Source organism: Corvus cornix, chromosome 7, assembly GCF_000738735.6.
Source record: "Corvus cornix cornix isolate S_Up_H32 chromosome 7, ASM73873v5, whole genome shotgun sequence".
Classification (NCBI taxonomy): Eukaryota; Metazoa; Chordata; class Aves; order Passeriformes; family Corvidae; genus Corvus; species Corvus cornix.
In genome coordinates this window covers 38,961,483-38,982,474 of record NC_046337.1, presented here as the reverse complement: position 1 = coordinate 38,982,474, position 20,992 = coordinate 38,961,483, and the positions used below count along the sequence as shown (strand labels likewise).

General features: G+C 55.2%; 1 protein-coding gene across 5 annotated transcripts; it reads right to left on the bottom strand.

Moving 5' to 3' along the window:
* Nucleotides 1-1,344: 1,344 nt before the first annotated feature.
* On the bottom strand, nucleotides 1,345-20,670 carry LOC104694604 (aryl hydrocarbon receptor-like). 5 transcript variants are annotated; one of them, XR_005602404.1, is made up of 12 exons: nucleotides 20,409-20,670; nucleotides 20,146-20,333; nucleotides 10,758-10,864; nucleotides 7,322-7,411; nucleotides 6,377-6,500; nucleotides 6,023-6,153; nucleotides 5,196-5,398; nucleotides 5,002-5,111; nucleotides 4,603-4,744; nucleotides 3,507-4,247; nucleotides 2,681-2,794; nucleotides 2,443-2,534 (listed from the first exon to the last, which is right to left on the bottom strand). XR_005602404.1 is itself a non-coding variant. In XM_039555497.1 (11 exons), exons 1-11 carry the CDS (start codon nucleotides 20,447-20,449, stop codon nucleotides 2,379-2,381), a joined length of 2,859 nt encoding a protein of 952 aa, XP_039411431.1. In that variant the 5' UTR covers nucleotides 20,450-20,670; the 3' UTR covers nucleotides 1,345-2,378. The 5 variants fall into 5 exon arrangements, 4 of the variants coding, with proteins under 4 accessions (XP_039411431.1, XP_039411432.1, XP_039411433.1 ...); XM_039555497.1 differs by having other exon boundaries at nucleotides 1,345-2,534; nucleotides 2,681-4,247; XM_039555498.1 differs by having other exon boundaries at nucleotides 1,345-2,534; nucleotides 2,681-4,247; nucleotides 6,395-6,500.
* Between the last annotated feature and the right edge of the window lie 322 nt (nucleotides 20,671-20,992).

The window sequence follows — 20,992 nt, the reverse complement described above, 5'->3', positions numbered from 1 at the left end:
TTTCTCCGCACCCTTTCCTCACACCTTCCTCGGCCTCATCCAGCTCCTGGGAATCAGTATGCCCCATGGGACTATGCTCCCTCCAGATGTGCAAACCAGAGCACAGCTGCCCAACTCCCCTTTTACACCACTGCAGCTCAGGGCAGGCTGCAGATGCTGGGATGATGAACAGAGCTTTCTCCCTTGCTGCAGCAGGAAGTCTTCCTCCAGCCCAGCTCCCTGGGCCAGCCCCATGTGCCAAAAATCAATGCCATGAGGCCCAGGGGAAGCCAGGCAGCAGCTGGCGTGAGGATGGGCATAAATTATGGATGTGCTGGCCTACTTTGGGAGCAGAGGGCACCTCCCTCCACAGAAACCATGGCTTGTGCCCCACAGACCTCACAGACACAATGCTGGACAAATCCACGCTGTGCTCACTGAGCACGGCGCCCTGGTGACACAGCCAGGAGGGTGCAGGCCTCCCGAGGTCACCAGGCTGCGGGGAAGCTCGTGGTGCTGTGGAGATGTGTGGCATGGAAGAGGAGGAGCCCATCAAGGCAGCTGCTCGTGGAACAGCTGCCCACACATCCAGGAGCTGGCACGAGGAGGAAGTCTGGCAGCGGGCAGGTTGTGCTCAGCGTCTGGGACCCAACGGAGCTTTGGAAGTCACTGACCTGCAGCCCCCAGGGATGCTCTGGTGCTGTGCCTCCATCACCCTTGTCACAGGTGGTGTTGCCCAGAGCCAGCTCCTCTGAAAGAACAGGGAGGAAAAAGCAGAGTAGGGTACAGAAGCTATTAAAGATCAAATGCTCCCAGCAGATCTCCATCAAAAGTGTTACAAAACCGCCTTGCTTTGCTAAGGAAAAGCAGGTGCTGGGTAGGGGTGGGAATGCTGAAAAACTCAGCATTCAGAAAAGACAAACCTGTGGTTTTTTCTAATTTCCAGGTTGAAAAATGACAGTGCAAGGGAAAAGCATCAGGTAATTTGTCCTAAAAGATGTTTTCTATTACACAGTAGAAACTATATATAGACACTTTATAAATACATATATTATATATCTCAATATATCTACATGTAACTTTGTATACATGTAATAGTTATTATTATATATTGTTATTATATAAAAATATTGTACATCTTTTTAATACACTCACCCTTCTCTGTCAAATTTCCCAGTTCCTTTCAAGCATCCATGGCAGGAGCTGGCAGATGGATTGTGTGCATCCCAAAGGCTCCACGTGCTCCTTAGGATCCCTTCCAACCCAGGTCACCAGTAGCAAGGCCTGGGCTCCAGTGCTGCAGCCAGCAAACCATGGCATGCTCCAGATTGGGAAGAGACACAGACACAACCAGCCAAGGGGACATCAGGGAGGAACTCCAAAACCATTTATTGAAACAAAACCAGTAGGAATTCACATGAATCCAAAGCTGGGCAAGCAGGAGGAAGGATGAGCTTTGTCAGGTTTCTTGAAGGGTCACTGTGTTTCTGATCTTTTAAACAACCTCTGCATCCCAGTCCACAGGATGCTGCTTTGGGATGGCAAGAGGTTGTTTTTCCCTCCACTGGACTGGCATAAAAATAAATCTGTCAGCTCATGTTATATACACACATATAGGGGATTTTTTCCTGTGGGAAAACATCACTCTCTCAGTACTTACTTACAATTAAGTAGCATTATACTTATTTTCTTTACTTACTGAAATTTCTGGTTTTTAACTGAAAACTTTGAGACTTGGAAGCCTGAAGGTACCTGAGAGGCCAGCACCCAGAGAAAACCAGCTCAGCAGCCAACCTGGGCATATCTTGTACAGTACAGCAAAGCCCAGGGTGCTTGCTACAGGAGCTCTAACCCAAACAGTGGGAACACCTGGGACACAGGGAAAGCTGGGGTGGGGAAGGACCAGAGCAACACGAGAACACAACACAGGGCTCATTTTCCTTATAAAACAGGCAAAATCTGTACAACGTGGCCACATACACAGGTGCCTGGCTGGGATGGCAGGAAATTTAAATACCAGAGGTAAAAACCTTTTCTGTCTCTTTCTTTTGGGCACATCAATCTTGCATCCGTGTTGGATTGTGCACATAAATGCAAAGCTTTGGTTGCACTCATGGGCTGACCTGCAACCACAGCTCAGCTTGCTCCAGTGCCCTGGGAAATGTGTCAGCCTGCCCTGCTGCTGTCCCTCCCCAGGCCAGGGACACCTCCACAGGAACAGCACACGGAGCAGAATGGTGGGAAGGTGAGAAAAGGGCCCAAACCCCCAGGCGAGCCAAAGCAACCACCATCAATAGCACCAGCAGGATGTGCACAGCAGTGGGGAAGGTTTGTTATCTGCAGCTTGAAGGGAGCTCCTTCCCCAGGGAACAGTCCTGCTTTGTCCATTCCAGACTCTTCTACAGACAGAAGTCTCCCCTGGAGGCGTGAGGGGGATCTGGCAGCACTTCTGCCCGGGGCTGAGGCTGGCAGGGCAGTGCCAGGCTTCCCCCCAGCACCGGGTGCTCTTGGGGCAATCCCCTGGGAGAGCTGGGCAAACCACAGCTGCTGTGGGGCTAGGGGAGAGAGAGAGAGAGAGAGAGGGAGAGAGAGAGAGAGAGAGAGAACAGTGGTGAGGCATTTTGCAGGGGGCTATTAGGACTGGCTGGGCACATTCCCAGCACAGAGAACACTGAACCCCAGAGGGGAAAAAGGCCCTTACCCTGTGCCTGCCCTCCTGGCTCAGTGCAGAGGTGCGTGTTCCACAGGAATTCAGAGTGTCCAGAGGGCTGCCGATGCTCCCAAAGTGCCCTGCAGCTGAGCTGGGGAAAGGGTGCTGGGGCACAGAGGGAAAAGGGCTCAGCTGCTTTTCGGGAATAAGCTGGCAGGAAGAGGGAAAAAAATGGGGGTATGGAGCCACCTCTTCCCAGGAGTCCCCAGTGCCTGCAGCTCCCACGCCGCAGGATCCCTTCAGGATAAAGTGCTGTGGGGGCATACTGGGCCTGGGGCCCCAACAGCCCTGCTGCTGGGACATCAAGTCATGGCTGAGGCCGTAAGAGCCAGGCTGAGCTGGAGACCCCAGGAGTGGGGAGACATAGTCCTGCCACGGGCTGGGGCGTGGAGGGGAGCCGGGGCCATGGCCACACACCCCGTTCACCAGCAAGTGACAGCGCTCTGACCGGCTGGGCAGTGCCACGCGGGCCTGGCGCTGGCTGGGCAGGGAGAAGGACTGGTGGGCATCCCCTTGGAGGGGCTGCACGGCTGGGAAGCCACCCTGCAGCTGCTGGGCCCCGGGCGACCCCTGCAGGCAGGGGGTTCCCGGGGCTGAGCTGGGGGCCTTGTCCCATGGGGTGCTCGGCGCTGGCTGGAGGAAGCGGAGCAGAGCCTTCTCCCCAGCTGGTCTCCACTGGGAGCCACTGGACGGCTCTTCCTGCTCAGCCAGCTCCAGAAGCAGCCCTGGCACAGCACTGAGGGGCTGATCCCACAGCGGGACAGGGGGCTGGCCCGAGGCAGTGCAGGGCCGCCCTGCACGCTGTGCCAGGCAGTACCTCGAGTCCTTGTTCGTCGTGTGGCATGGGGCAGTGCCTCCCTGTGGGCTGGGGGACGTGCCTGGCAGGGGACAGACCTGCTGCCCTCCCTCGTGCTCCTTCACCAGAGGGCAGGGGATGTAGGAGAGAACCTGGTTGCTGACCAGGCTGTTGTTCAGGGATGGGTGGTCTGGGTCCATATTGACCATCACCATTTTCTCATCCAGCAGCAGGAGCTCCAGGTCCTCAGCGTTCAAGCCCAGGCCCTCCAGAGCAGTGAAAAGCTCGTTGTTGGAACAGCTCTCGTCACTCTTAATTGAGAGCGAGTCCAGAGTGGCCAAGAGAGGGTCTTCCTGCTGCAAATCCAGCAGCTTCTCTTTGAGGCTGTTCCCCCTGGAGGAAACTGGAGCAGTGCCCATACTCCAGGCATTCCTTCCTGCACCTGGCAAGGACACATTCCCGAGGTGGGAAGTGCTGCTGAGGGAAGGGCTGGGAGTGAGAGCCGGGTGGGAGGCGTACACTGCCTTGTCCTGCCGCATCACAGTGCCCAGCAGAGACCTGGGGTCAGCGCCGTTCTTCTGGGAGCGCCCTCCACGGCTGCAGGAGGGCTTCCTGCACTTGCCGGGTTTCCCTTTGCTCTGGAAAGGATCAGGGAAGCCCGGGAGAGGGTGGGCGCTTTGGTACAGGAGCGCCTCTCCCGTAGCAAAGGTAAAGGGAAGATGCATGGACCGTTTCCGAAGGTGCTCTCCTCCTTCTTCATCTCTGCAGGGCAGGAAGAAGACACCGTGGCTGACACGTGCACAAACCCACCCCACAAAGTGCTTCTGTGACAGGCAGTTGTGACCCCTCAAGCCGCAGCCCCTTTGCTACAGCCAGCATGCATTCACACACCAATACACACCCAGAGCACCCATCTGCAGCACAACCAGGCATCACCCCGTACTTGTGGGGTGGCCTTGCAGAGGGGGATGTGGCTGAACAGCACCAACCGCCGCATCCCACGGCTGCTCCTTTAAAAGGCACAAGCAGCAATGACAAATCCAACATCCTGCCCTGCTCAGGACATCCCAGAGGCACGGAAAAAGGCAGGCTGACCCCATCCCAGCCCGGCACGTACACGAGGGGTCTCTGCGTGACCACGATGTACTCGGGTTCGCCGTTCTTGTAGACGAGCCGCGCATTGGCCTGCACCCACTTCCAGCGGTTCTCCTTGGTCAGCAGCCGGAACACCGTCAGGCCGCTCTCCCCCGTCCTCATCACTGCCGGGAGGAAGCGCGAGGGCTGTACCACGGCACGCCGCCCTTCCCAGCTGGGAACGGCGGGAGCACGGCTGGCACGCACAGGGGACAGAACCCAGCTGAACACCCCTCACTACGCTCCTCCCCGAGCTGCCCGCGGTGACAGCAGCCGCACAGCAAAGCATCCTGCGGGGAAAGAGCCGCTAGGCTTGACAGAGCTGTCCCAGTCCCAGCACACCCATCAGCACAAGTGACCAGGGAGGAGAGGAGACTCTTACTCCTGACGTGGTTCTCAGCACAGTACAGCGTGTCAGCAGCGTGGACAAACTGGTACCCGGTGCCACACATCCGCAGCTCCGCCTCGGTGTAGCCCAGGACAATCTTCCCCCTGTGAGAGACAGAGCACACCCAGTTCAGAGGCACGACCAGGGAGGGATGTCTGGAATGGAGCACTGGAAACTCTGCTGCTTACTTGGGATCACACGCCAAGGGCGTGAAGTCCAGCTTGTGCTTCGTCCTGAAGATCATGTTCTTGGTTTGGATCTGCAGGATGGACGGGGGCTGCAGGGGCGTGGAGATGGCGAACAGAGCGAGCTGGGGGGGCAGGGCAGAGCCATCTGCAGACCTTTTGTTCTGCCCATGAAGGAATTTCAGCCTGCCTTGAAGGTTTAAAGCCTGGGAAGAGAAGAAAAGCTCAGTGTCATGCAGAAAAGTGGATGGAGAGGGAAGAGAAGGAGGAGAGCTGCACAGAAAGCAAGATGTCTGTCTGCAGAGCTGGTGTAAATAAAATCATCAAATCACAGCATGGCTTGGATTTGGAATGGACCTTAAGGATCATCTTGTTCCAATCCCCCTGCCACGGGAGGGACACCTTCCACTGTCCCAGGTTGCTCCAAGCCCTGTCCAACCTGGCCTTGGACACTGCCAGGGATCCAGGGGCAGCCACAGCTGCTCTGGGCACCCTGTGCTCTCCAGTGCAGAGAGGAGGGGGGATGAACACCACCTACTTGATCTTAAGACATGCTTTTAACAGAAAAGCCAAGCAACACACGTGGAGGAAAAGCACTTTTGTTCCAGCTTCAGCATTTCTGAGAAGAGAGGAACAAAACCCACAGGGAGAGAGAGGCTGTAGGTACAGGCTGAACCCATGAAAAACAGGGAAAAAGTCTCCTTGCTGAGACAGGCAGGTGCTGCTCGTAGCAGAAGGAGCACTGGGTCTTTCCAGGCGGTTGTTCCAGTGGTGGCATGAACCCCTGTGGTGAGCCTACCCCTTTCCTGCTGTGGAGGGTCTGTACTCACCAGGAAGCCGGAGGAATTATCCAGGAGGCAGCGAAAGCGGCACACAAAGCTCCTCTCCAGGAAGGAGGAGTTCTCTGGGGGCAGTTGATCCGGCTTGTAGATGACAGCAGAAGAGCCAAGACTCTTCCCCACTGTGGAAGAGAGGCACTGAGAGAGGATCAAGCCAGGATTCACCCCAGTGAGGGTTGGAGGTCCCCAGCACTGGGCACTGCAGCAGCTTGCCGAGCACAGCCACAGAAACTGGGGAAAAGCCGCAACACTGGGATGAAGCCATGGCCTGAGCCACATGGGTGCAGGTGGTGACAGGGAGCTGGGCTGCCAGCAGCCCTGGAGAGCTGGCCAGCCTGCCCTTACCTTCTGGAGAAGGCTCACCCTCAGGAGCGCGTGGTGGGTCGAGGGCCCAGTGGAGGTTGCGCCTGAATTCCGGCTGGTCCTCAGTGTGGATCAGCTCGAAGATGCTCTGGTGCATGACCTCTGTCTAGAGGGGAAACACCGCCTGTGAGCTCTGCAGCCTGTCCCCAGTGCCAGCTCTCGTGTCCCACAGCCCCAGCTGGTTTTATCCTACCCAGTTTCCCTGGTGCTCAAATGGGTCCTGCCTAAGTGAGGTTGGAAACTTTCCCCCAGAACTGATGCTGGTGGAAGCAGACAGCACATCTGGCTCTAAGGCCCGTGTTGGGCCTGCCCTGCTCCCCCCAATCCTAAAGAGCCAATGCAGTTTCCCTGAGACATCCCCATAACTCAAAATCCTAGTTCTGACTTAAGAGATGAGATGAAAACACTGATTTGGGAACAAAACAGCAGCAAGGCCACTCCATCCCTACACTATTCCCAAAAGAACAATGCCCTGGGACCTACACCCTGCGCCCAGGTGGACAGTTCTCACCTACCCCAGGTGCTGGGGACAGCCAGCTGTGTGCGGGTGACACCAAACCACAGCAGCTGAAGGACTGCAGGCAAGTCCCACTTCCCTGCCAATCTGATCTAGTGCCTTCCAGGTTACCTGGGTGCCCAAGGCAAGCAGGGCAAGGAACCCCAGACATCTCACCACAGCCATGAACCCCATGAAGGCACATCAGTGTGGCTCCTGGGAAGTATCCATGGGCTGATGAAGCCCGTTGTCACCCACCAGTGACCATGTTTGGCATCTGGGGTCCAAATTCCCAAGGCCAAGGAAAAGCCCCAGACAGCCCCCTGAGGCCCTGTGATCCCTGCAGGGCCTCCTCCCTGCAGGCAATGTGGGGCTATTCTCCACCAGCAAGGAAAAATCGACTCCCCGCAGCAACTCAGAGTCGCACCGACCTGATGAAATCCCAGATAGTCCTGGATTGTATGCGAGGAGTAAAATATCAGCCCTTCTGCTGTCACCACCAGCACGAAGCCATTGAGTGCCTGTGGGAGAGAGGACATCAGCAGGTGCAGGCCACGCTCACATCACTTTTCCAGCAGGACACTGGTCACCCAAAGCCTGGCTGGCCCAGCTAGCAGGCAGCCGAGCCACCACAGATGGACTCTCTGAGGTCATGCAGCTCTTCCATACAGCTGCCCGAGGCTATCCTAATCCAGACTGATGGAAAACTGTGCTTCCATCCTGGGAGCATTCACTCAGACTCCGCTTTGGACATGTGTCCTCATCCTGTGCAGGGAGCAGACAAAAACCTCCGAACTGCTTGCAGGATGAAAGTGGACATCATCAGGAGCCGGTCCATTCTGGTGGAAATGAGCCTTGAGGGCCTTGGCAGCCATGTGTGGCCACCCCAGGTGCCAGAGGAGTGGCCTGGAGAAGGACCACAGTGTGCCTGGACTGTCCATGGGCAAGGAGCAAGGCCAAGGAAGGTGCTGTCTCCGCCGCCCGCTCCCTCCTCAAGGTGGCCAGTGTTGAAAGGGCCTTAACCAGTGGAAATGGAAAGGCCAAAAGCTGAAGCATAAGGGTTTGGATTTGAAATCCCAGCAAAAACCATCTGATTTCCAACAAGCCAATTTCCTCCAAAGCAGCAGGGAATTCAGGCTGAGGCTGGTGCCTGAACTTGGAGGGAAACCACAGAATCTGTGGGTGACCCCAGAGTACATGTTGCTTTCAGCCAATACATAACAGAATGATTTAGGCTGGAGAATCCCTCTAAGTTCACCACCTCTGAGATCACTTCCTCCAGAGCCCTCCCTGGCTCATGCACACCCCACACCCCCCAGGGCTGAATGCTGTGCTCTGCTTTTACAAAACAAACACCCAAAGCTGCTTTGCCCACACGGGTTGGAAGCCCCAAGGCCTCCCCACAGAGAAGAGCAAATGCAGCCATCAATCTGAAGTTTTCATTGCATTTTTAATGTTACACACTTCCACATCTCACAGGCCCTTCCACCCACTTCTCAAGCTCCAGGACTGCAAAGTCAATATTCAAGGGAGCACCAGGCTTCCTGGCAGGAACGGGCTGAGCTGATCAGAGCTTCTGTCTTCCTCAAGAGGCTCATTCCTACCAGTTGAATACATTGGGAAGTAATTTGGGTGTTTTCCCTGAGCTAAAAGCCCCAAGCTGGCAGGACAGGATACAGGAGAAGGGACCAGGGTGCTGGCTGACAGTGTCCTTTACACCTGGAGAAGACTAGAAGGGGCAGAGGAGCTTCCCTACCAGTCTGGGAACGCAGCTGCTTTCCAGGAGCCCTGGCTTTCCATCCCTGCTCGCTGGCAGCAGGCAGGAGCTGACAGGCAGCAGAACACTGCTAACATAGGCACTGGCAGGGTCCAGGCAAGCATCCTCAAGTGCTGCAGGCACAGCACCAACCCTTGCAAGCCTCTGTGGCACAGAGCCCAGGGCTTTGGAGACCTTGCCACCCCACTGCCAGGGCTGAGAGCAGGCCCACAGCAGTGCTCCCTGAGCCCAGCTGGCAGACATCACTCTGGCTCAGCTTCCCAGCTCTGAAAATCCTGAGAGTCACCCAGCAGACACCTTCAAGCCCATGGCGCTGCCTAAGAGCAAAGGCAGTGAAAGCCCATGAAAATCATTGGTTTACCCTCCCAGAAGCTGAAGAGCTTTCACTGCCCTGACACCACCACATGGCCACACCTCCCTAAGGGCAGCAGATCCCCATGGGGACACCCTGGCAGCAGGACCCCTCTGGAAGGCAAGGCTCCTGCAGTGTGGGCCCTAGGGCTTTTCAGAGCCCAAACCATCCTGTACCACACCAACCTGGCAGGGAAGCCACAGTAGCCAGCCCTGGCCTGCTTCCCCCACTTCATAATGTACAGACACCAGCACTAATTAGGGCCTGGCGTGCAGTCTCAGCCAAGTCCAGCTATTGTTGCTGCCAACTCCCGCTTCATTGTCCAGGTCAGAGTTTCTCCCCCCTTCCCTTCCCTTTATTCCAGGCACAAACGCTCTCTCTATTTACTGGGCTTGATCTCAGTGTGTGGGAATCCGCTGCAGAGGTTAATTAGTGCTGCCAAATGCACTTTAACCCTTTGAGCAGCTTCAGGAGGAGGAGAGGGGAAGAATCAGAGTGGACCAAGAGACAAAGGAAGCTCGGCCATCAGAGGTGACAGACCAGGTGGAAGTATGTTTATAAGTATGTGGGAATGTTTCCTTGGGGGCACGGAGGCAGATTCTGAGCTCCAACCACATCCAGGGTCACAGAGATGAGATGAGCCCTGAGAGAGCTGAACCAGCTTTTAAGACCCACTTTGGTACCTCTAAAAGGATGGTACCCAACTATGGGAGGGGCTGACAAGCAGGACATCAACCCCCAGCAAGCCCTGCTGAGCAGTTTTGTTATATCCTGAGGGAAACCCCCATTTGTTTGGTTATTAACTGGGCTGGCTTTGGCACTTCTCTCACCAGACACAGAACTCCTCAGCCCTCAGGCAGGACAGTAATTACACTTCATGCTGAGTGAGCATTTGGACAGGAGCTGGGGCTGCCCAGCACGCTCAGCCTGTGCTGGAGGATGGCCAGGCAGGCAGGGGATGGTGCCACAGCCCGTGCCCGGGTGCCAGGCAGGGACAGCAGACCTGCGTCCTTGCAGGACCTCATGCTGCCAGAGCCTTACCACTTCCCATTCACTGTGCACAGTTTGGGGACAGAAGGTGACCTCCTGGCATCTCTGAATAAACCATGGCAGCTGCAGCACCACCAGCCCTGTCTCCAGCATGGCCAAAGGAGCCCACTTGGGAAAATCAGAGCTCCTGGGATACACCCACCTACCCTGTGTTTAAGGGAGAAGCACATGGTTCCTCAGCACCTGTGTGCTCAGTGTCACACATTGCCTCCTCAAAATCAGGGAAGACTTCCAGGATGTTTTCTTCCCTGTTTTCACCAGTGTTTGGACAATGTCCTTGAGCGAGGACCAGAGTGCCCATGTTGAGAACTGTGCTCAAACACCTTGCTCAGTTTGGTTCCCACATTACACCTCTGATACACTCACACATGAGAGTGCAGAAGCAGAAGAGATCAATCTCCACGCTCAGAAATGCAGCAAGATGTTCCCTACATATGGACTATATACAGATAGCAGTTTTTTCCAGGAATAATGGGAAAAGTAGGGGAGAAGCAACACAGTTTCTGCCCCAGGGACCTTTGGAGGTCTTAAACCTCTGCCCAGTGAGAAGCACAGCGAGCTACGCCACATGAAATCACAGATCACCTGCTATCAGCAACACAACAGCCTGGTTCTGGGGTAAAACTGAAAGGAGCTGGAAGGGGGACAAGAGGAACATCCTTCGAAGGCATTTGTGAGGAGCACTAACCTGTAGGAGCAGCTCACCCTCAGGCACCGCTGCCGAGCCCGGAGCTGGTCCGGGGGCACAGTCTCCGTCCCTCTGGGCCTCTTTGGCACTAGGATTCTTCAGGGCAACTGCACCAAAGAAAGGGAGGGGATATCAGTGCTGCAGGAACACACTGCCACAGCAGCTGGAACGCTGCAGAGCTGGACAATGCAGGGAAGCCACCACGCAGCGACAGCCCTTTGCTTTGCCCCTCACAAGAGTCGATTTTAACAGGGTGTTTCCCCACCCCTCAACTGCTTTGGTCTGGAGTTTTGTTTTTTTCCCCCACTCCTTTTGCCCCACTTTTAACAACCTACAGGTAAAAAGCAGTTAGAGCCAGGGATCCTTAAAGCAGGTAGGCATCAGAATCACAGGATTATGGAACTGTTAAAGATGGGGAAAAAATGCCAGGATTGAGCCCAACTATTCCCCCAGCACTGCCAAGCCCACCATGAGCCCATGTCCCCAAGTGCCACATCCACAGGTCTTCTGAACACCTCCTGGGACAGTGAATCCACCACTGCCCTGGGCAGCCTGGTCCAATGCCTGACTTCTTTTGAGAAGAAATTTTTCCTAATACCCAAACTAAACCCACCCTGGGACAACTTGAGGCCATTTCCTCTTGTCCTGTCCCTCGATCCCTAGAAGCAGAGCCCAGCTCCCTCCTGTCAGGGAGTTGTGCAGAGCCAGAAGGTCCCCCCCGAGCCTCCTTTTCTCCAGGATGAGCCCCCCCAGCTGTTCCTCATCAGATTTGTGCTCCAGACCTTTCCCCAGCTCTGTTCCCTTCCCTGGACACACTCCAGCCCCTCAATGTCTTTGTTGTTATGAGGGGCCAAAACTGAACACAGCATTCAAGGTGCAGCCTCAGCAATGCCCAGCACAGGGGACAGTCACTGCCCTGGCCTTGTGGCCACATCACGGCCTTCCTGACCACCTGGGCACATGCTGGCCAACAGCAGCAGGACTCTGCCCTACACAGGAGGCACTGCAGCAAATCCCACTCTTCCAGGATCAGGAACATGCCATTTTGAAGGATACAGCTCAGCCAGTGATGTCTCGTTACAGTTCAGCAACACAGTGGGTTTACTCAACCAAATTAAGGCAAGCCACAGCTCACAGTGGGAGAAAAACAACACAGAAAACACATGGATCCAGACACAGGCACCCGAGATCTGCCAGCGGTCGATGCACAACCCACATGCACGAGGGAATCTGTCACTCAGCTGAACTGAAGGATGCGCCCATAAATTTTGCTCGGTATTCCCCAAGAGAATAAATCCTGGGGATGTTTTGGTGTGGCTAAGAATTAAAGGGTAAGATGACAACACACCTCTGCATGACATGCATTTCCCATGCAGGAAAGCTGGGAAGCCTCCTGCCAGCACCACGAGGACCAAGGACAGCATTTGGCCTCTGGTGAACCAGCTGCTCCCACTGGGACCCAGGGGGAAAGGTGTGAGGCACCAGTGCACCAGCATGCCAGTGCACAGAGGGAGCAAAAGCTCTCTTGGATCTGCCTTTCCCAGCTCCTGGGCTGCGTGTGCTGCAGGGCTGCCAGGCTCAGAGGTGATGGCAGCATCGAGTGGACCCTGGAAGCAACTGGACAGCGAGTCAGAAGGCAACAGCCACCAGCACACAAACAAAACCAGGCTCTGTAACAGGCTCTGCTCTGCCAAAGCAGCTGCTGAAACTCAGCTCCTCCATCCACATGGAGCCGGTCCTGAAGGATCTCAGATGCTGCAAAACATGGATGTTCCAGAGCCAGGGTTTGGGGACAAAGTTCTTCCACCAGGCACAGGACACAAACTCTGTAACCAAAAGCAAAGCATGTCCTGGTTCTAATACTTAGAGAAAACACCTGATGCAGCAGCAATGCCGCTGCTTCTGGGAGCTCTGGGGAATTCCCTGAGCTCAGCCTGACCAGACAATTTCAGGAGCTGTTTGGCCAGGGATGGGCTGACACCAGGCCTGAGGTTACAGCACGTGTTTGTACAACTGTGGGTCAGGCCCAAGCGAGCTGGGGTGGACATGCACAGGCTGCTGTGGCCTCACTCTTCCCCACCCCAAGGGACCACCCAGGGTCACCTGTCCAGGTTGGAGCCTGCACAAAACCTCGGAGATGGACAGGCCATCAGGCAGAGCAGCAGGAGAGCAGCCAGAGCACCCAGGCAGGGCCCTGTGGGGTGGATGGAGCAGGTTTGTGCCAGCGCTCTCCCAGAAACTCGCTTTTCCGATTGCTGGGTGCAAAATGTGGGAGCTATGAATTATTAAAGGTCTCCAGTCCTCCTCCGTGAGCTCCCAGCCCGCTGTGCTGGAGGTGAGAGATAAAAATAAACCTGGCTGACAGGAGAGCAGCTAAAGGTGCTGCCCTCTGCTCAGGGCTCTGGTTTAATGGTTTGATATCGCCCCTGCAAAAGGAAATCTTGATCCCAACTGCTGCCTAAAAATAGGCTTTGCTATCAGCATCAGGGCCAGAATGGACATGTTAACAGCAGAGGACAGCCCACTGTCCTCGGTGGGGATGCCTGCCACCAAACAGGATCCAACCACCAGGGTGTGAGGGATAAATCAGAATTCCCAGGGAGGTTTCCCCATGAACTTTGCCAAACAGCACCTTTTCCACACCAGTCACCCAAGGATCCCCAAAGATGATGGGCTCTTGGCTGCGGCCACGCCAGGCTGGCATCCTGCCCGGTGTCCCCCGGCTTTGTGTGTCCATAAATAGCCCCGTGCAGCCCCTGGGGTCAGCAATTCAGCAGAACTGTCACAGCACATCAGGCTGACGGAGCAGAACGAGCCAGGGAACCGCCACATCCTCCCTCCTGCGTGCATCCCACATCCCGGCACCAGGAAAGGTGGGACGCACTTCCAGCACAGCACTCGCCTTCACCTAGGGCAGCAGGACCACGTGCAGCCTTTGCAAAAGTGGGGACGGGCACTTGCAGGAAAAAAAGAGGGGAAGTAAAGGAGAGAAGTGGCTTTTCCTGGGCTCCCTCCCTCTGGCCACCAGCATCACCCTTGCTGCTGGAGGGAAAAAGGTGAGGAGACAGAAGCTGGTCACCTGAGAGCAGCAAGGCCTGCACAGCTTTCCTGCTATTCCTTCCAAGAAACAGCTCCTGCCAGGCCCTGCAGGCTATTTGGCCACAAAAAGCCTTTTAGCTGAAAGGAAGAAAATCCCTCCCATCTCTGGGAACAAGCTCCCTGCCCCGTGGTCACCCTCACACTCGGTGCTCACCAGCTCTCTGCTGCCTGACCCTGTGGTGTCACCAGGAGGGGCCACCAGGGGTGGGTTTCCTCCCTCCCTCTCCAGGTGCTTCCCCTGGCACCCAGCCTGGGAAGCTGCTCCACGTGGTGCTGCAGGGACACCTCACTGCCTACCAGGTTTGCTGGTGAACTCCTGAACCTGCTTTGCAGACCTGGGAAATCTCTGCACCACCAAGCAGGAATTAACATTTTTGAGGGGATATCTCCCACCCCCTTCCCTCTACAAAGCAAAAACTCCCAGTGGGAGCGGAGTTTCACATCAGCCACTGACTGTGAAGCAGGAAAATGAAACAACTCAATCCCAAACCTGCTCCAGGCATTGATGCAGGAGAAGGAAGCCAAACTGCATCTTGACTCTTCAAGAGATGCAGGAGAGGGCTGGGCCGTCTGCACGGCCACAGTCAGTCTGAGCAGGTCATAGGGAGAGAAGGATTTTGGTAATGGTGCTCCCTGCAAGCCTTCTGCCAAACACCCCAGCATGTACCAGCCCCTCTGGGAGAAGGATTGATTGATTTCTTAATAAAACTGCCTTTTATCCACCTCTCTCTTTCTGTCATGTGTGCCAATCCCCTGAAGAGCTGGTCTTACCACACGGTAAAGTCTCTACTCCCACGAGCGGATCTCCAGATCTCCCTTTCCCATCCACTTCTCCAGCTTTTTTGTGCTCACAGGAAGAGGAACCTGTGGCTCTGCTGCTCAGTACACATCCCCCACATCAAATAACCCCTAAAAATTGTTTTTTTCCTGCGTTTTACTGCTAGTAAGAGAAAATACTGGAAATTTAGAGAACGCCATGGAAATGGTGAGGGCAGTGGGCACAGATTTGCTGATGCCAGGCCACAGAGCCGTCTTCTTCCTGCCTTGCTGAACCATTAGTTGGGTTCTTGTCAGTGCTGTTCAAAGCCCATTTTCCAGCCACTGGCAAATGCTTCCTGACTTCCCATTTGTTAATTCATAATGGATACTGCAGTTTTACTTAACTTCATACCTGCCGCAGCTCCCTGTTGGCAAAAATTTCATTAAACAGATGAATTATTTATCCCTGCCTGAATGGTGTGGACCCCCCACTTTCCAAGAACACTCGTGGTTAATAATGGATGGCCTCTTAAAAGATCTCATTGCGCTTTCAGAAGCGAGGAGGCCTTGCCTACGTGTAGCTTTTGGTTGTGTCACTCGGGTCTCAAAGGGAGAAGCACGTGCAGGGGTTTAAACAAGGACAAAGATGACAAGGACCTGCCAGATTTTCCTTCCTCCTGCAGCATCAGGAGCTGTTGGAACCCTCCCTCTCCCACTGCTCCTCCCTCGGGAGCTTTAATGTCAGTCACAGAATGGTTTGGGTTGGAAGGGGCCTTAAACACCACCTGGTTCCACTCCCCTACTCTGGACAGGGACACCTTCCTCTAGACCAGGAAGGATCATCCCAGCCAGCCCAAAACCTCAGCCTGGAGTTTCTTCCCAGCTCTGCTCCCCTGCCTGCCTTTGCAGGAGCCTTGGGACAGCCCAGGTGCTCGTGGGCAGCAGAGCAGGCAGCCCCCAGGAAGCTCCCACAGCTTCCTACCAGCTGCTTTCCTGGGAGTCGGGGAAAAACACTGGGCAAGGCAAGCAGGCAGCAGGAAAACTGCCCACCTAAGGGAAGTCACAAGACTTCTCCAGCTCTATTTGCTCCTCCGAGCTCAGCTCATTACCTAGGCAATTAAGAGAGCACAGTGATCACAGGACAAGGCTTTGTTTTTCTTAAGCCAGCCCTTAGGCTTCCCCGCTGCTGCAGCTCTCTGCAGCTCTCGACAAACAGCTCCAGAGGAGGGAGGGCAGGCAGGGAAGGGATGAGCAGCGTTAGTCCCACACACCCCACCCCAAGCAGAGGTTTCAGGGGCACAGTTACGTAGTCCGTAATAACTATATAATTAAAAGCACTTTTCCAGCCTGACCTGACTGCAGCTCGGGCACTTTTTGGGCCATCACAGCTCCAGCAATAACAATCTGGATTCATATCACAGTTCAAAGGGCGAGGCTCAGCCCCGAGGCTCCACATCGATCCTACAGCAGCCACCAACGACTTTAAGAGGACTCTGGGAAAATACCCAAGCCCCCAACATCCACAGGAGCGTTATCTTTTAAAGATACACGGGAGAGAAAAACTGCTTAAGTTTTGCATACACAGCCTTAACCTTCCATATAAAATAGCCCCACGCAGAGCTCAAACCCACACAGAGCCCAAAACAACTCTCTGATCCACAATTGCAGACTGTGCAGCCAACGAGCTCTCTGGAGCCAAAAGTTTCTACAGCCACAACACGTGCCGGGGTGTTTCCCCCCTCTCCTCTCAGCCAGAGATGCACCTGAGCTGCCCAGAGGCTGCTGGCAAGCCCGGACATCCAGGCAGGATGCGTCTTCATTTCCAAGGATTCCCACTTCAAGACAGGGTTAGCCCACTGCTGTGGGGTTCAAACACACAGTTCCTGGCACCACGGACCGACCTTTTCCTACAGCTCATAAACCCTAGGCTTGATTCAGAGCATCAAGAGAACTCCCACAGGTCAATCACTGTCACAGGTCTGTGACAGTCACAGGGCGCCCTGGGGACACCCAGCTGGCCCCCAGGGGCAAGTGAGCGCCCAGCAGCGGCTCCTCTCACACACCAGAGGGGCCAGGCCTGCTGCAGGATGGGAAGCACAGCGTGGATGACCTTCCCAGCACGCTGCAGGAACAAACTGCGAGGGACACTTGTGCAAAGTGAGCCCTTGGTCATTGTGACATCTGCCAATTGACCTCCCACCAGGAGTTTAAATGGCCCAAGCTACACAGATGGTACCCGACAGCCACATGACAAGGTGCCTTTGGGGCATCTTCCTTTTTTGATAAGAAATCCTCACACAGAGCGAGACAGCAAACCCTCCCGTGGAGCATCTTTCCTTCTCTCTCCCTTTCCAGAAGGTGAGGGAGGCAGCAGAGACAGGGACCCCTCCTCCCCAGCCAGCAGTCAGCTGGGCCCTGGCTCCAAGGGGGGGAACAGGGAGGGATTAGAGGGGAGCAGCCCGGCCAGGCACCACGGGATAAGCTGCTGGCACTCAGATGGGGTGACCTGCCGTGCACACCCCGGGGCGGTGGCACAGCCAGGGAGGTGCCCTGCAGCACAGTGCCACCTCCACCGAACCCCATGTGCTGAGAGAGCCTCCAGCAGAGCAGGGAGGAAGGTTAGAGTGGTGAATGAGAATTAAAAACACTTGTTCACCAAGGGGGAAAAGAAATAAGGCATTTGGGAGGACTGTCGTAGGAGAAGAGACCTGGATGGGAAAGGAGGAGGTACAAGCCTTTAAATCAACTGGCACTGATATTTGGATAGGACCCTCAGCTTGGAAGCCAGCCTCAGCTCCTTTTGGTCCTCCTGGCCCAGGTGCTGGCTTCTGGTAAGTGCCACTTCTCCAGCAGGATGGACCTTACGAGTCCAGCTCCCTGGCAGGACACCTCTCCCAGTGTCTCCATCCCTGCCGTGATCCTGCTCCCCCTTCTAAGCTCACCTCTTTCATGGTAAGGAAGCACTGGTGTGAATTTGGGATTGTAAAGTCGGGCAGTGGCTGAAGGGAAAGGCACCCAGGAATCTCACAGAGGACAGCGGTGCTGCTCCACCACAAAGGGAGCCTCTTCCACCCCGCCACGGATCACAAGGAGAGCTTGGCTAAGATCCCTCCTCCTCCAGAGCTGCTGAACACACGCGGCAAGCGCCCGGCACAGAGCTGCCTCCTGCTTTGGTACACCGGAGAGATCTGAGGGGAAAAAACTGAGTGCAATCAGTAGACGAACACACACAGGATGCTCTCGTCCCTTGCTCCTCCAAAGAGCTGCAGAAAGCCACCACCCGGCATCGGGCTGGCAGCAGAGCCACAGCAGAGTCACCAGCCCAGCACATCAGCCTGAGGAAGGGCTTATTTGGGTAAACAACCCTGCCTAGCAAAGACGGCACTTGATGATCTCTAAACCACTCCAAAGACTAAACAACAGAACACCGAGCAGCCTGACAGCCTCTGATTCCTGCCAGCGAACTGCAGGCCTTTAGCTGTGCCCGCAGGCAGGCAGAGAGGCAGCAGGGACAGCTTCACTTCGGGCTATATAAAGTATGAGAATCCTCATGTCCCAAGGAAAAACGTACCTTTATAAAAATCAAAGACCTTTAAGACCGTACAAACTTCCCCACACATCAGCTATGTGCAAACCGAGATGCTGAAATAACATTAAAGTCCATTAATAATTAATAAATCAGTAATTATTTATTCATTGCGGCTGGGGACAGCCGGCATAACCCTGCTGGGTGAATTGCTGCCAGCGATCATGGGCAACACCTGAGACCTGCTCCAGCTGTTTCTCCTCACAATCCATGGCAGCACATCCCAGATTTTGTCCTTGCTTTCCCTCGATCTTCTTTCAGGGAGTGCTCAAGCAGGGACGACAGATAGATAAATAAATAAATACACTTAAAATCAATTGTTTTGTTGTTGACCTTGCCCAGAGCTCCACTTAAGGATTCCTTTTCAGTTGTTATTTTGTTTTAAAGCACCAGGAACGACTCAGCTCAGTCTGCAATCGCTATCTGCATCTGAAAGGAGGAAGCTTTCCTCCTTGCCTGCCACACCTGCCTCAAAGCCGAGAGAGGGGGGGCCCATCCATCCCACAGCCTCCGATGGACAGAAATCGGTGCCTTGGAATTAAACCAGATGGAATGAGGCGGGGGGGGGGAAAAGAAAAAAAAAAAAAGGAAAAACGAGGCAATCTCAGAACAGTAAATTTCCTGGTGCTGCAAGGCAAGCAACTCTCCCAGGCCATTCCTTTCCCAGCTCACCCACTTGCCAATCCTTTAAGCGGGGTTAAAAGAGAGTGGAAAAGGGGAAAAAAAGAAAAAGGAAGCATTTTAATGTATTCAATGAGAAATCGCGGTGTTTCTGTGACCTGAAAACGCAGCAGTTTCGAGCCACTGCTACTCCACCAGGCAAATCCAGGGATGCCTCGATGCCCTCCTGAGGGCTCCTCTTAATTACTACCACAGCGCGGAGGAACGGTTCCCAAAAATAAAAGGTTGCTGAGTAACCTGCAAGCACATCACAGGGAATTACTGCTCACTGCCAGCACACCGAGCCTGCCGTAACAGAGCAGGAGAAGTCCCTTCCGTGGGGAAGCTTCCCAACCGGGCAGCACAGGGCTCTGCCTCACCCTCCCGCAGAAACCGGGATTCCCTCCTTCAGCGGAGCCCACGAACAAAACCAACTTCACCTCTCCAGATCCCTCCGAGCCTGGCAGCTGGAGACGGCACAGCGAGGAAATGTGGGTTAGAAAGGAGGGAAAAAGTAATTCCAGAGGAAAGGAACCAAAATTCTGAAGGGTACGGGATTAAATTCTGGGGAGGGGGTAAAGAACAAAATATTCGGGGGGAGGGGGAAACAAGATTCCAGGGGGGTAAAGACAGGAAAGACACAAAATCCGAGGAGGTAAAAACCCACCAAAATTTGAGGGGGGGAAAAAAAAAATTCGGGTGGGGGAGAGCCCCAAAATTCGAGGGGCAGGGAGGGGGAAGAAGCCAAAATTCGAGAGGGGGAAAAAAACCCCACCACAACAGCAAAATTGGAGGGGGAGAGGGAAATCTCACAAAATGCGAGGTGGAAGGAGGGAATCAATTTCGGGGGGGAGGGGGAAGCCCCCAAACAATCGACGCTGTTGGAGTCACAAACATTCAAGGGTGGAAAACCCTCGAAAGTCAAGTAGGGGAAAGCCTATCAAAATTCGAGGAAGGAAATCCAAAATGTGAGAGGGGAAAATCCCACAAAATTCGAGGAGGGAAAAATACAAAACTCCTGAAACTTGGGGAGGAAGCCCCAAAAATTCTAGGGGGGGAAAACCAGCACGATTCTGGGAGGGAAAGAAAACAAACTTTTGGTGGGGGAAACCCCATAAAACTAAAACATTTTAAGTAGAAAATGCTCTGTGGAGGAAAACAAACACACGAAGTGTTTTGGAGAGAGAGGGGACAGGAACCGCGGTTAGGGAGCAGGGGGACACCACACAATCCCGGCAGGAATGGCGAGGAGGGGGAAGCGGCGGAAAGGCGCCCATCCCTTACCTCCGAAGAAGCTCCTGGCGCGCAGGAAGCCGGCGCTGAGGCGAAGCACCGAGAGCTTGTCCAGCCCGGCCACCACGTCGGGCGGGAAGGGCAGCAGCCCCGCCAGCCGCTCCAGCTCCCGGTTCAGCCGCTCCCGGTGCCGCTTGGACGGGTTGGAGCCGCCGCCTTCGGCCGGGCCCGGCCGCGTCCTGCCGGGCACAGCCGAGTTACCGGGGAAGGGGAACCCCCTCAGCCCTCCCCCGGCCCCCGCAGCCCTCACTCACACCCGCGGCACCGGCTTCCTCCGCCTGCGCCCCGCATACATGGCCCGGCCGGCAGCGCCCGAGCCGCCGCTCCCTGAGGGAGAGAGGCAGCGGGAATGGGAACGGGGACGGCCCGCCCTCGGCGAGGGGGGAGACGGGAGGATGGAGAGGGATTTGGGGCTGCGGGGGGATTGGGAGCAGGGATTGATGTGTGAGGGAGCTGAGGAGGGATTCAGGGGCTGAAGGAGGAGTGGGAATTGATGGGGTGGAGGTGAGGAAGGGGAGGGATGGGGGGAGTTAATGAGGAGCTGAAGGGGGCTGAGGGGGGTTTGGGGTGTGAAAATGGCCTGGAAGAAGTAGGGGGTGATGAGGGATGTAGGGGGATTTGTGGCAAGAAGCGGGGGCTGAAGGGAGATTTGGGGCGTGAAAGAGGGGTGTGGGTGGGATAATGGGTGGGTGGGGATATGGAGGTATTGGTGGAGAGGTGGGGACTGGACCGTGGGTGCTAATGGCTCAAACAATCCACCTGGGGCTTTGCTAGCGCTGCACAGAGCGGCCTCGCAGGTGCAGAGGCTACAAACTGGGTTTGCAGATAAGGGAAGAGG